Raw genomic sequence first — 12,567 nt, forward strand, 5'->3', positions numbered from 1 at the left:
CTCCCTAGGTTTTGACTCGTGTTTTCAGTAGCATCATTAGCATAGCATGTCGCTCCCCAATAGCCGTGGGCTAATGGTATCAACATCCGGTCCGGGGTCATGGTTCATATACTCCTGAGCTCATGACGGCATCCGTTAGCACTCTATTAGCTCCGTGGTAGCACGGTAAAGGTTGTTATCTGACCATTTTTGAGGGGAATAGACTTTTTATTGTTTTTTTTATTTTTATTGTTTGTGTCTATATAAAGGTGAAACCAAACGGTATCATTTATAATAAATAAATATACATAGATCCTTTTTATAGAAAAAGAATCCCAAAATTAAATAGGCTACTTCTCAGAGAGGTTATGTTTGCATTTGCGTATTACAAGTCTTTAATATTAGGAGTGAATAAAGCGGATGTTACAGCGCCTTCACTTAATAAAATTAGTTAGTCAACCGCTTTTTGTATTATTTTAGAATAAGTAAGAGAGTTAAAAAGGATTGGAATAAAGTAGTTGTATTAAGGGTTAAGCGACCCACCTATTAAAAGTTCTCTTTTAGAAATAGGGTGAAGATAGACGGAGAGAGGGAGAGAAAGAGGTGTATCTCAGGTGGGATACTGGTTAGAGAAGTTCAGAGGTCAGGAGTTGGGCAGTGCATACGTTCCACTCTCCCTTAGCCGGAATAGGCTTTCTCTGTAAACCTGCTACCCTCTGGCAGGACCCCGGAAGGCCTGAGAGGGGAAAGGTCTGGGTTAAGTTTAGTGAGCAGAGAATCCTATTATTATGTCATATGTAGAATAAGAAAGTAATTAATAAACATCATCCTACTGTAATTATTATTTGTGTTCTGTATATTAAACCTGTAGTTGAGTAAAAAATAAGCATCTTTATTCAGCATCATTACTAAGAAGAAAGGAGGGAGGGAAGGAACAAACCGAATCCAATTATTTTTGGTGTTTTTATTAAATAGAAAATGATCAATCAACGTATATATACTTTTTAAGTATTACAGAAATAACAATAACTTGTCATTCCCTAACATCTTATTTCAAAAAGGAAAACTATAAAGAAATAATCACAATAATACTAAATTCTGTCTAGTCTATCCAAGGGGATGAAGTAATAAACGATGAGGAAGATATGAGAACAAATATATATAGTGTTTATATTTTATCTTTCTCTAAAAAATATATAGGACCCCTATCAAGGATTATGTTTTTTAGTTAGACTCCCCTAACAGGAAACACTTAAAGTGATTGGTTCCTTACCAGTAGATAGATTTGGAAATATACTCAAGAAACATGTATAGTTTTAACTTTAGACACTCTAAAAGGAGTGTATATATGTACATAGAGGATTCCTAACAAAAGGATTTAAAAAAAGGAAACAAAGGGTTAGACTCCTCTATAGAGAAACCACTATGGCTGCTTAGTGCAGTTCAAGTCAATACACTTTGGAATAATAGGAAACATGTATAGTTTGACCTTTTATGTATTTTTTTGAAAATATATACAAATATGTGAAAGACCCCCTATCCAAAGGAATTACTTTGTAGTTCAACTCCTCTTGTTTTGGAGACCCTCTAGGTGCCTTGTTACCTTGAAAGGAGTAAACTCTAAAAGGGAAAATGATTATGGTCAAATTACTGTTTAACAAGTCCCGAAGTATAGTCCTGTCCCTCGGCTTATTTTATAGGTTTAGGAATGATTTCCAGTGTTCCCACATTTTTTCAGCCGTGTAGGGGGTCCAATGGATACGGTCCCCTTTGGTGGAGAAGTATTTACGCTCCAGTTCCGGTATGTAGTTTGGGGTTTGAATGATCAGTTTATTAAGGGTTCTGATGTTTCTGATGGTGCTAAATGACAGTTCCGGAGCGTAGTTGATGCTTGTCATACGTACTGTGGCATTGGGGAAGGTATCTCTGGTGGAAGCTAAAAGCTGATCCAGATTATTTGATACGATAGCTCTGTTGCTATTGTCCCTATCGTTGAGGCCAAAGCACAGAAGAACTTTTCGGACCTCTCCTGATGTTGGGGTCATGTGTTTGATAAGAAAGGCGGCCTGGCCCAAATTGGCCCCTGGGAAGCTATCCACCTGTATTTTGATATTCTCTATCGGTTGGAGACGGGAGATATTGGAGTCCCCAATTATTAGGACCTCACGTTTAGGGTTCAGGGACCGATTCTTTTTCTTATTTCCCCGGTGTTCATGGCGTGTGGCCAGACTTGTCGGAGGAGAAGGGGAAAGATTGAAGTCCTCCGTTATTAGAGGTCTGGAGCGTTCCGGTCTAGGTTCCGGAAACATGTGTGTTGTCAGAGATGTGTTGTCTAGCATCTCAGTCCTAGGAGGACGGGTGGTCGGAGTAGAGGGACTAACCGGAGTTAAATCTCGGTTAGGGAAAACCACATTCTTGGCCATTAATTGTGGCTGAGGGATTGATTGGTTGTTGGTGATAGTTAGGGGGGTAGGTGGCTCTAAGGGTGTCCTATTTTTCTCCGGAGGTTGTTCCCCGCTTAGGCCTCGGGATGCTCCAGTCTCGAGTTGGTGGACTGGAGTGGTAATGTCCCCCAGAAAGGGGGGTCTGTGTACATCGATCCTGATGTTCATCAGATTGAGGTCTTCTGCCGTTTGGATAAAAATCCAATTTTCTGTTGTGTGGAATTTTGATTTTATCCAATGACAGGCTATGTCCCAGGCCCTTTGTTCTTCTCCGTCTGTCATTTTCCTTCATTTAGACAGCAGATCTGTGATTGTTTGAGTGTGGTGCTCATCAGAAATCTGTAAGCCAGTCTGCAACCAATTAGTGGCATTGCCCTGAAGCAGATGGGAGGTTTCTACCGTTGGGGTGTAGGGCCGAAATGTAGTTGCTAATTTGTCTTTGGCCAAGAACAAATGTGGAAGGAGGTTGTTTGCGCCCTGTATGGTCTTCCTAATTTTTCCTTGGTGGTGGTAGGTACGCAGGATCCTAAAGATGATTCTTGTGAGAATCTGGAAGTCATTGTACTCCCTGGACGTCATATTGGCCGTTCTCTATTCTTTCCTTCTTTTCTTAGATTCCAAATCTATGGAAAGGATAGAGTAAATATTGTGGGTTAAAGACTGATCAAATAGGAGCTTGTGATTAGAACAGAGAAAACGAGCGATTCAATCAATCAAACCCCGGTTCAGAATAAGTCCCCCGTTTCTCCAGGCACTGGCTGGGAATCGGTTAAGTAAAGCCACCGGACCTCCCCATGTCGCTCGACGGCTTCATGGTTATACAGAGATCCAAGGAAGGGCACGGGCCATAGATAGCGTGTCGGCTCTTATCTTAGCGTGGAATCATGATTGAATCAGAAATGTGTAAAGGTACAGTAGACAGAGTAATTTAAGTTTGAAAGACAGAGACACGGAGGAGGGTAGCTGTGGTCACGGCGGATGCCCCCTCTTGCCGCTTTGGCCGTATCTGTTTATGGCCCGTTTCCTTTCTTTATCCCCACATAGGGCTCGACCGGATAGGGGCTGAAAGAAAGGTCAGAACGAAAAAGTGGGGAGAGAATGTGGTTTGGGTTTAGGCGAGGAGCCCGAATGGTTTAGTAGTTGTATTTTAAGGGAAAGATGGTTAATGTATTTTATAGAATTTGGAGTTAAGCCCCTGCTTCCAGCTCGTAAGGTTGAGGGGTCAGATTAAAAGGTGAGATCATAGGTCAGTTGATGCACACTCACAAGAAGGAAGCGCATGGATAATGTACTTATGTTTAGGCATTTAACCCCAATGGGTTAAGTTTAGGGGTCAGATTAAAAGTTAAAACAATAGGCCTGCTGATGCTTATTGAAAGGAATGAGAAGTATGGACCTAGTGTATTTAGGAACCTAATAAAGTTAGAGATCAGATTAAAGGTCAGGTAATAGGCCTATTGATGTCACTAAAAATAATGGGATTAATACAAGAGGGATAAAATAGAATAAAATAGAATAAAGAATTATAAAAAAAAATAATGATCCGAAAATTATGTTCATTTGCATGTTGTGGCTTTCATCATCAGCAACTGGAGTGGTTTGCAAAATTACTGTAGCAGTCAGCCATCCATTAGTGGTCTCCTGTCTCCATCTAGTGGCGGCAGAGGGTAGTGCGAGTATCCTTTTCTCACATGGTTTGTTTACTAACTTTAGAGGTTCATACATTTTAAACAGCCAACAGGAAACTGTGTTTGGAGTTCAGAGCAGAAGATTTGAAGGGGAAAAAATAAAGATGACGAAAATAAATGTATTGATTTTTTTTTTTTAAACAAACAATAAATTGATTTTCTGTATTATTTTAGGTCCTTTAATAAAGGAACACACTAGTAGTTTGTGATTGGACAGAGAAGAGTCTGCTTATTGTCCCGAGTCAGTGGTGAGGACCAATCAGAGCAGAGGAAGCTCCACCAGATGGAGCTGATGCAGGATTTCACTGCTGCACCTTGACTCAGGTGTTGTACTTCAGTTCAGCTTTTAGGTACTTTAGTTCACTTCATTACCTGCTACTTTATTCTTCTACCATTCTACATCTTAGAAGCAAGTATTCTACTTTTTCTGAAGTACATGTATGTGATAACTTACGTAAAGAACATGTTGTGTAAACGTTTCAGATCTAGATTAATAACACCAAATATAATCACCAAATTGTCCTGCCTTAACTATATATTAAAATATGATTCCTTGGTGGAATTCACGAGGCACAATGTACTGTATATGACCTTTATTTAAAAAAGAAAAAGCTCCTCCTTTACCAGCTGTTACATTAAAGTGAACAGACGGATTAATTAATTATTATTATTAAATAATGTGAAACATATTATCATGAACTGGTGCAGAATGAGTACTTTTGTACTTTAAGTATATTTTGATGTTTAAACTTGTACTTTAGTGAAGTGTTGAATAGAGGACCTGAAACAGATTATTATCACACTGTGGTTTCACTAATGTTTCTGAAACTAAAGATCTGAGTCCTTCCTCCTCCTCTGTGAGAAACCATAAACCAGCTGCAGTTCCTCAGAGTGACCACTGGAGGTCCTCCTCCTCCTCCTCCTCCTCCTCCTCCTCCTCCTCCTCCTCCTCCTCCTCCTCCTCCTCCAACACCTTTAGCTTTTATTTTTGGCCCATATTTGAGCTTCCCGACTGAATTGAACACACCTTTTCTTTTCGTTTGTTGACGTGTTTGGACTTGAGTTATTTTTTTTTACAGTAAAGACTAAGAAACAAAATGGCTTCCGTCCTGCTCAGCTGGTGTTTAACACAGAACACCTGAAGAGAAGACTACAACAGAGAAAGAGTCCCTCACAGTTTCATCAGAAACTAAAACCTTAATGTGCTCTGTGAAAACAGAAAACTTAGAAATAAGTTAAAAGACTGTCAGCAAAAGTAGTTAAACAGTTCCCGTTGAATGACAGTTTATAGAATATATTCTAATGCCATCAGATACAGATATTGGCTGTAAGTACATGTTGTAACTTTACAGTCTAGTACAAGTACACTTCTTCATTATCAGGACACATGTAACAAGGTGAGAATACTGCATTAAGACGTTTGAGTTTCACTGTTTAGACTTTAGATCAGAGTTCCTGAGGGGGGGCCAGGAGGGCGTGTTGATCGACCAATGAAACGCAGCCAGAGTCTCTTAGGTGTTTCAGGAGCAAAGGCCCAGGTGAGCTCTCTGATGGCTGCTGGGTCCTAGTGCCCTCAAGTTGCCTCCCCCTCCACATCAGTAGCCCTCCTGACAGACTGACCCCCATCAGCCTGAACTCCTCTTCCTCCTCACAGGGAACTCTTTAAACTAACCTGCGCTCTCTCTCTGCTCGCACAGCTCGGAGGCCATCTTGTTTCCCAGCTTTAAACAATCACACGTTCATCAACTCAAGCGTTTCTGCGACCACAACAATCAACAACATCAACCAATCACAGCTCTACTTACTGAACTGTTAGCCGTGAGATTCATCAGTAGCAGCCTCGTCTGAGCTTCATCAACTTCAGGGTCCATCAGACGAAGTGAAGTGAAGGCGCTTCCTATCCTGTGTGTGTGTGTGTGTGTGTGTGTGTGTGTGTGTGTGTGTGTGTGTGTGTGTGTGTGTGTGTGTGTGTGTCCTCACCTCACTTTTTACAGTTAGCAGTCAGACTGGTTGGACTGAGTCTCAGTCTGTGCTGCGTTCACAGGATCAAATGTTTTTGTGAATAGAATTATTGGGAAGGGATCTTTAACAGAGTTTCCTGCTATACTAACCTGCAGTGCGTTTGATAAAAACAGGAAGTCATTCCTTTTTTGCAATTTTGCAGAATAATGTCCGATTGAACTCTTTGCAGCCTCTGTTGTGTAGAGTTCTGCTTCCTGGACACAGCTTGAATAACTATATTCATTAAAACAACACAAAGTGATCTCTTCACTGCTCTTTGGTGATCTGGTTTTTCATTTGTAGAGTAACCGCAGCTGTCAGATAAGTGAAGTCCAGTAAAAAGTACAATATGTACCTCTGAGATGAGTACAGGTATCTCACTCACATTTCTGGTGTAACATCCTCTCGACCGCCCTTCCAACGTGTGTTATCTCCACCATCTCACCCACATTTCCGTTCCTATTGCCTCACACCAAAGTTCATTTTGTCATGCTGGGGATTGTCAACTTTCGGACTCTTAGACATCCATTGACCCCTTGAGCCACACCATCCGGACAGATTCCAGTCAAATTTTACCGGGTGGGGTTTTTCGTAAATTAGGGTGATGGAATGCTCCGGTTTTGGGAAAAAATTAACATGGGATCACTCCGGTCATTGTACGTACTTCGTCTCACTGGAATATTAATGGTCAGATTGAATACAACATCGACCCCATTTCTCCGGTCAATGACGGGAGAGTTTTGAAAGTGACAAAACACTGTTCCACACATTTAAAAACACTTAAACAATTAAACAATGTTTACCCAGGATTCAGGCACCTTCCCTGGCTTGTAAAATACGGTGATGCGCCCTGGAGGTATCAGACTATTTAAAACATGTATACCCAGGATTCAATCACTTTTCCTGGCTTGTAAAGTGCTGTGGAGCAGCCTGTTCTCTGGGTAAACTCTCTTTGCATTGGAATCACTATTTCTGCTATCACTATCACCACTTTTCCCCGCCTTTCAAAGACTTATTCCTGGGTAGGAAAGCCATGTGCTGCATGGTGCTCTGTGGGTCTCTGTGAGTCTCAGACCCTGCTAACAGCAGAGACCCTGCTGCCAGTACTATGAACAGATTGATCAGTTTCTAACAATACTTTAGCCCACATCAGAGCCCTCCCAGATAGCAAAAAGTAATTTAATCAACATTGAGATATTGCCACGCTGAAGGCTGCAATCAACATTGATGTCGGACATTGAAAATAAACTAAAATCAACAAACAAAAAAAGAGCCCATTATTTATTCAGTTTCTTTATTCAGATTCAATGATATGAACATCTTGTAACATCTTTTGTCCACAAGCACGAAAAACATTCTCTCTTGAAGGTCCCATGTCATGCTTTCCTGGTTCTTACCCGTCCCCTTGTGTGTTATGAAGCTTTTTCTGCATGTTAACGGTCTGCAGAGTCACAAACCCTCAAAGTACACCCTGTAGGGAGTAAAACTCTAACACAGAGAAGACCTGTCTATGCTGCCCCAGAACGCCTCAGTGGACATTTCTCTTTTTCCATTGTTTACTTCCTGAGTAAAGTGACGTAACGGATTTCCACACACACACACAGCCTGGCTGTGAGAGTGTGTGTGCTCAGGCTGAGTTCCTCTGTGTCTCGCAGACCCCATGCCATCATCAGTTTCTGTTTAAAGCAGCTTTGCTAGACGTTGATAACATGCATTCTTCACATGCTGAAGATATGGATTTGAAAAAATGCACGTTTTGCAACATAGCACACGTTAAGGACATTTATTGACATAATAAACATCTAGCAAAGCTGTTTTAAACAGAAAATGATGATGGCCTTTTGAACACAGATTCTGAGGATCGTTTCTGCTTCTGCTTTTATCCATCAGGTCAAAATAGGATTCACACACCTGACATCATTGTGATAAATTAGGCCTCAGCCTCTTCAGCACATCACAATCAAAGAATTTTAAAAATAAACAAATATAACAATTACAATCCAGTGCCTCTTGTCAACTGGCAACTCACAATTCCACACATTTCAATTTCACAGGCAAATGGGACTTCATGCTTAAAATGACTGCATGTGCAAGCATGTACATACATTGAAGTTGTATCTGATCACTAACAATGAACTTGAACAGTAGAAATACTGGATATGCCCCTCTTTTGAACTGGCAGCTTACACATCCACACATTCTTTGATTCCCTATTTCAGAAGAGAACTTATATGCTTAAAATGAAATGAATGCTGTGAGGTTTTACATGAGCACTAACCACAATGCACTAGAACAGGCGAAACATAGATTAAAGTCATATCTGGCTTCCCCATTAACATTCACAGCAAAAGCTTTGTTTTCCGAGACCTTATGCGCTGCGAGCATCGAGAGCCAAGCTCGTAAAAGATAGTCTGAATGGCTTCAAAGGTATACCTCATCTCCTTTGGATAATCCATGTTCATTGCATAAAGTAGGCCGAAGAGGAAAGGCAGTAGAGAGGTCTGGCAGGTCATGCAGTACAATGGTCCCTTCCCACACAACAGCCACGTCTCGCACATTTGGTGATATGGCGGCATCATCATCTTCAATGACGGTGAGGATGGCCACAGACACACCTCTCAGCAATCGTTCTTCATGGTCAGTGTCCTGAGGAAAAGTAAAATATGCATGAATGAGTGCTATGGAAAACTAAACGGCAAAATACATATCCACTGATTCTAGCTTTAGCACCAAGCTACTGAGTCTTAACATTCAGCTTGTGGAAGTTATAATTGCAACTCAACAGCACGGCGGCTATCACCCACCAACCTTGTTGTGCCGAGTTCTATAAAGAAGTATTTTCTGATAAAGAACACCAGACAACAATGGCCAGATGTATCGGGTTGGCTGTTGCTCAAACAGCGCGGATTTTTATTTTTAATTTTGGGTGAACTCATCGCGCTCGGGTTCATGAGGTGAAAACATCTCTGTACAGGCAACTGTAGCTTTTTACACTGGAGGCGCCCATCTCGGCCGAAGTCGGTTCATATTAACCTAAAGGTACATCATTAAATGGTAAATGTCGCCTTTAAGGAGCAGAACATTTTTGTTTTATTTGTGTGTGAATAATGAAATAATTTCAAATCAGTTTTTCTGTGATAGGTAATTGATGTGGAGAAGATTGACCTCAGCCTTGCTTTGAACATTGTTCCAAAGGCTCTGTAGTAAATGGTGAGTATTCAAATGTTTTCTGTGATTTACTTGAGTAACTTAAACTTGATCTTTAAGGCGAGACACTACAGGTGAATAGGGTAATTTGTTTAACTTAAAGATATCAGCTAGAAATTTCTCCAGTTAATTACTTACAATAAGGCAATTGTTTTTTGTATTACAAGTTTTCAGAAATAGCATGTTTAAATATGCAAATTAGCCATAATCTCATTAAATATGCGCATATTTTAACACATTTCAGGAAACAAATTTTTTTTATTGGATAAAGCCAGGTTCAAAATTCTTGTTTAATTTTGTTGTCATATTAGAATTGAAGGCTTTTACAGAAGGGATTTTTTATATCTCTTTTTATCACTAAATAAATCAGAAAATACTGTCAACAGCCCTAAAATATCAATTTTCGCCATGTTTTTAAGTATAAAATGTTATATAATTCAGGCTATGAATGATAAATGAACAAACCCTTCTGTAAAAGCCTTCAGAATATGGATAGGAATATAACTGGAAGGTTTGGTGTGTCTACGTGCTACTGAAGTGGACATTTTGTGCTCAGAGTAGGAGAAAAAACTCATTTTGAGAAAACGACCTTTAAAGATATGTATTGTCAAATTCCATATTTTTTTTATTGGAAGACACTATTTTCAGACACAATATCTAATCTAATACTTACAACAACAACAATATAGAACATATAAAACACAATACAACTGAAAACTGAGTAACACAGTATGTACCTGATGAACAAAACCACAGTAACACACACACACTACGACCACAGTAACACACGCACTGCAGAACTGCCACCCTAGTCCATGCCTGCTCCATAAGTAGGCCCCTCCTGCATCTCCTGCTGATGTCTTTTCACCTTTTTTGCTGTGCTTAGACTCTTGCGCCTATATTTCAAACTAGCAGATGTAATGGCCTCAGCTTTTGAAATTCTCAGCAAATCACTTTGTCTCATTGCGCTGACAGTAACAGCTGTGCTCTGGAGCCACAACTTCTCCATAACAGCCAGCATGGCAGAGGCACCTTCATTAAAGGTGGAGATGGCCATACTTGCAGCTGCCTCAACCCTGCTTTTCCCCACAAAGACCGTTTTTGGACACCGCGCCCATATCACAGAGTTGAGGCACTCATTGGCATTTTGAGTACCTCCATGCTGCATTCTCTGGAGCAGGCTGTCACTTGACATGCGGTGGTACACAGGGATAAGCTTCTCCCCCACCTCTCGCTTTAAAAAGTTTCCAGCATGTTCTTTGTGGCTACCAGGTGTTTCCCCATTATCCTCTGCTTTCCTATACCAACACCAGGAGGGATTGCACCTGGTGTGTAAGGGGCTGTCATCAGTAGACATGCCGTGGAGGAGACCTGCCCATATTTCTCCCTTCATTTTATCGATTGAACCCTGGTTGTTGAGAATTGCCCCCCTGTAATAATTTTGCAAAGTTTTGCATTTCTTTGCAGTCAGCTTCCCTACACCCTTCCCTCCTAACTTTTTCTGTGAACTCATTTTTGTGAGTGCTGTACCCATTCGCTTGTGGGCATGATTAATGCACTCTAATTTCACCACTTCATGCCCAGGGTATGGGTTCAGTGCAACCACCTCCCTAAATGCTGCGCTATCCCCATCTGACAACATCTCTGTGTACCGCACCTGGTGGCGATTCACAGACCTGGCCCACATCCTCTTGGCTGACTCCTGCTCCATTGCCTTGCTTGACCCTGCAAAGTTTCTTGCACAATCACTATGTGTCTGTCGCCAACTGTCATACTCCTCTTCTGTAATCTTTTGCTCTTGCTTGGCATTTCCCTTTAGAGCACAAGCATGGCAATAGGATGATAGGATTTCATAGTCTATCACCAATCCAGTAAGGATGTCAATGCACACACCGATCCCATAATGGGATGTGAAGCCTCGCTTTTGCCATGTGCCATCAAATGACACGCTGATGTTTATAACTGCCTCTGCATCCTCCCTCAGCAACTCTGCAACATCTGGGTCCACATCTGCATAAGCCTGCCTGACCTGCTCCCTTGTCCTGTGAAGTGACTCCAGGCCTCTCTCTATTTCTGCCACTAATAAGAGAAAAAAATAATTCAACTGAATGTCCTGATAAGTTATACTCTGAATTCAATAGTTCAAGTTTTCTTGGTCTCAATCCTGTTTCTATACCTGTCACTCTCTTGTCATGTCTCTGATAGGTTTTGAGATGAAGTGCAGGAATCCCCAACACTTTGCTTATTTTCTTCAGAGCTGCATAGCCCAAGCCTAACTCGTGCGCTAAGAGCACCATTCTCACATTCACATCAAAAGCAACATCCTTCCTGGTTTCGTCTTGAAGACATGTAGATGTGTACACACTTTTGCGGTACCCACCATCACACAGACTGCACTCTAAAATTAAGCTGCTACAGAAACCATGGTTTTGCGGATCGATGTTAACTTTGAGCCCTGTCCCTGCGCAATTTGGGCAAATCAACCCACTGAGCAGTTCATTCAGCCGCGCTACATGTATTATCAGCCACTGCTGTGTGGCGCTATCTAAACCCTCCTGCTCTTTGGGTGACAGCTTGCGCATTGACGCACTAAGTGAAGGTTTTTCAGGTTCAGGGTAATTTGTTTTGTCTTCTACCTTGCTACGTGCAAGTGACAATTGTTGTCCTCTTCTCTTTGAACGATTTTTTTGCGGATGTTTCGGCATTTTGAGATTAAAATTTTCAGCGCAAATATAAACAAGGAAGTGTCATGGCGCACCACGTGACGCATCTGAACGAATCACGTTGTCAGAAATTGACACCAGCCAATAAGATTCCGTTCTTTGGTCAGATGACCCCTTTGTACTTTCACGATTGGTTGCTGATACAAAGGAAATGACCATATTTGGATCCGATGAGATTGTGCAGGAGAACCTGAGCTTTCCAACGGTACCTCTCATGACATGGAGCAAACAGCGGTCACGGCACTTTATGTTACGTTAGATTGCTAACCTTTGGTGAATTTAGGAGAAATCTACCGACGGAAATAGACAAACTATAGTAAAATAAACACCTAAATGTGTATTTTGTACGTTTTCCTTCCAAAAGCCTGAAAGAAAACATCTTATTGAATCAAAATAGCACAAAATCTCAAAATTGACATGGGCATGAAAAACGATGTTTTTGCCTGCTGTGTCTCGCCTTAACTAATTGAAAACTGATATTAGTCTGACGATTTCTGAATATTTATTGATAACATTTACATACTG

At 41.1% G+C, this 12,567-nt stretch overlaps 2 protein-coding genes across 2 annotated transcripts in view; both read right to left on the minus strand.

The window, feature by feature from the left end:
- Positions 1–12,567, minus strand: part of LOC307044690 (uncharacterized protein) — a gene marked incomplete at its 5' end in the record, with an annotated part of 67,287 nt that overhangs the window by 17,807 nt on the left and 36,913 nt on the right. The window lies entirely within an intron of this gene.
- On the minus strand, positions 929–5,961 carry LOC307044254 (uncharacterized protein). Its single transcript, XM_079689341.1, has 2 exons — positions 5,917–5,961; positions 929–3,046 (listed from the first exon to the last, which is right to left on the minus strand). Exon 2 carries the CDS (start codon positions 2,703–2,705, stop codon positions 1,674–1,676), a length of 1,032 nt encoding a protein of 343 aa, XP_079545467.1. The 5' UTR covers positions 2,706–3,046; positions 5,917–5,961; the 3' UTR covers positions 929–1,673.

Source organism: Notothenia rossii (assembly GCF_949606895.1).
Source record: "Notothenia rossii genome assembly, chromosome: 6".
In the NCBI taxonomy this organism is placed as follows: Eukaryota; Metazoa; Chordata; class Actinopteri; order Perciformes; family Nototheniidae; genus Notothenia; species Notothenia rossii.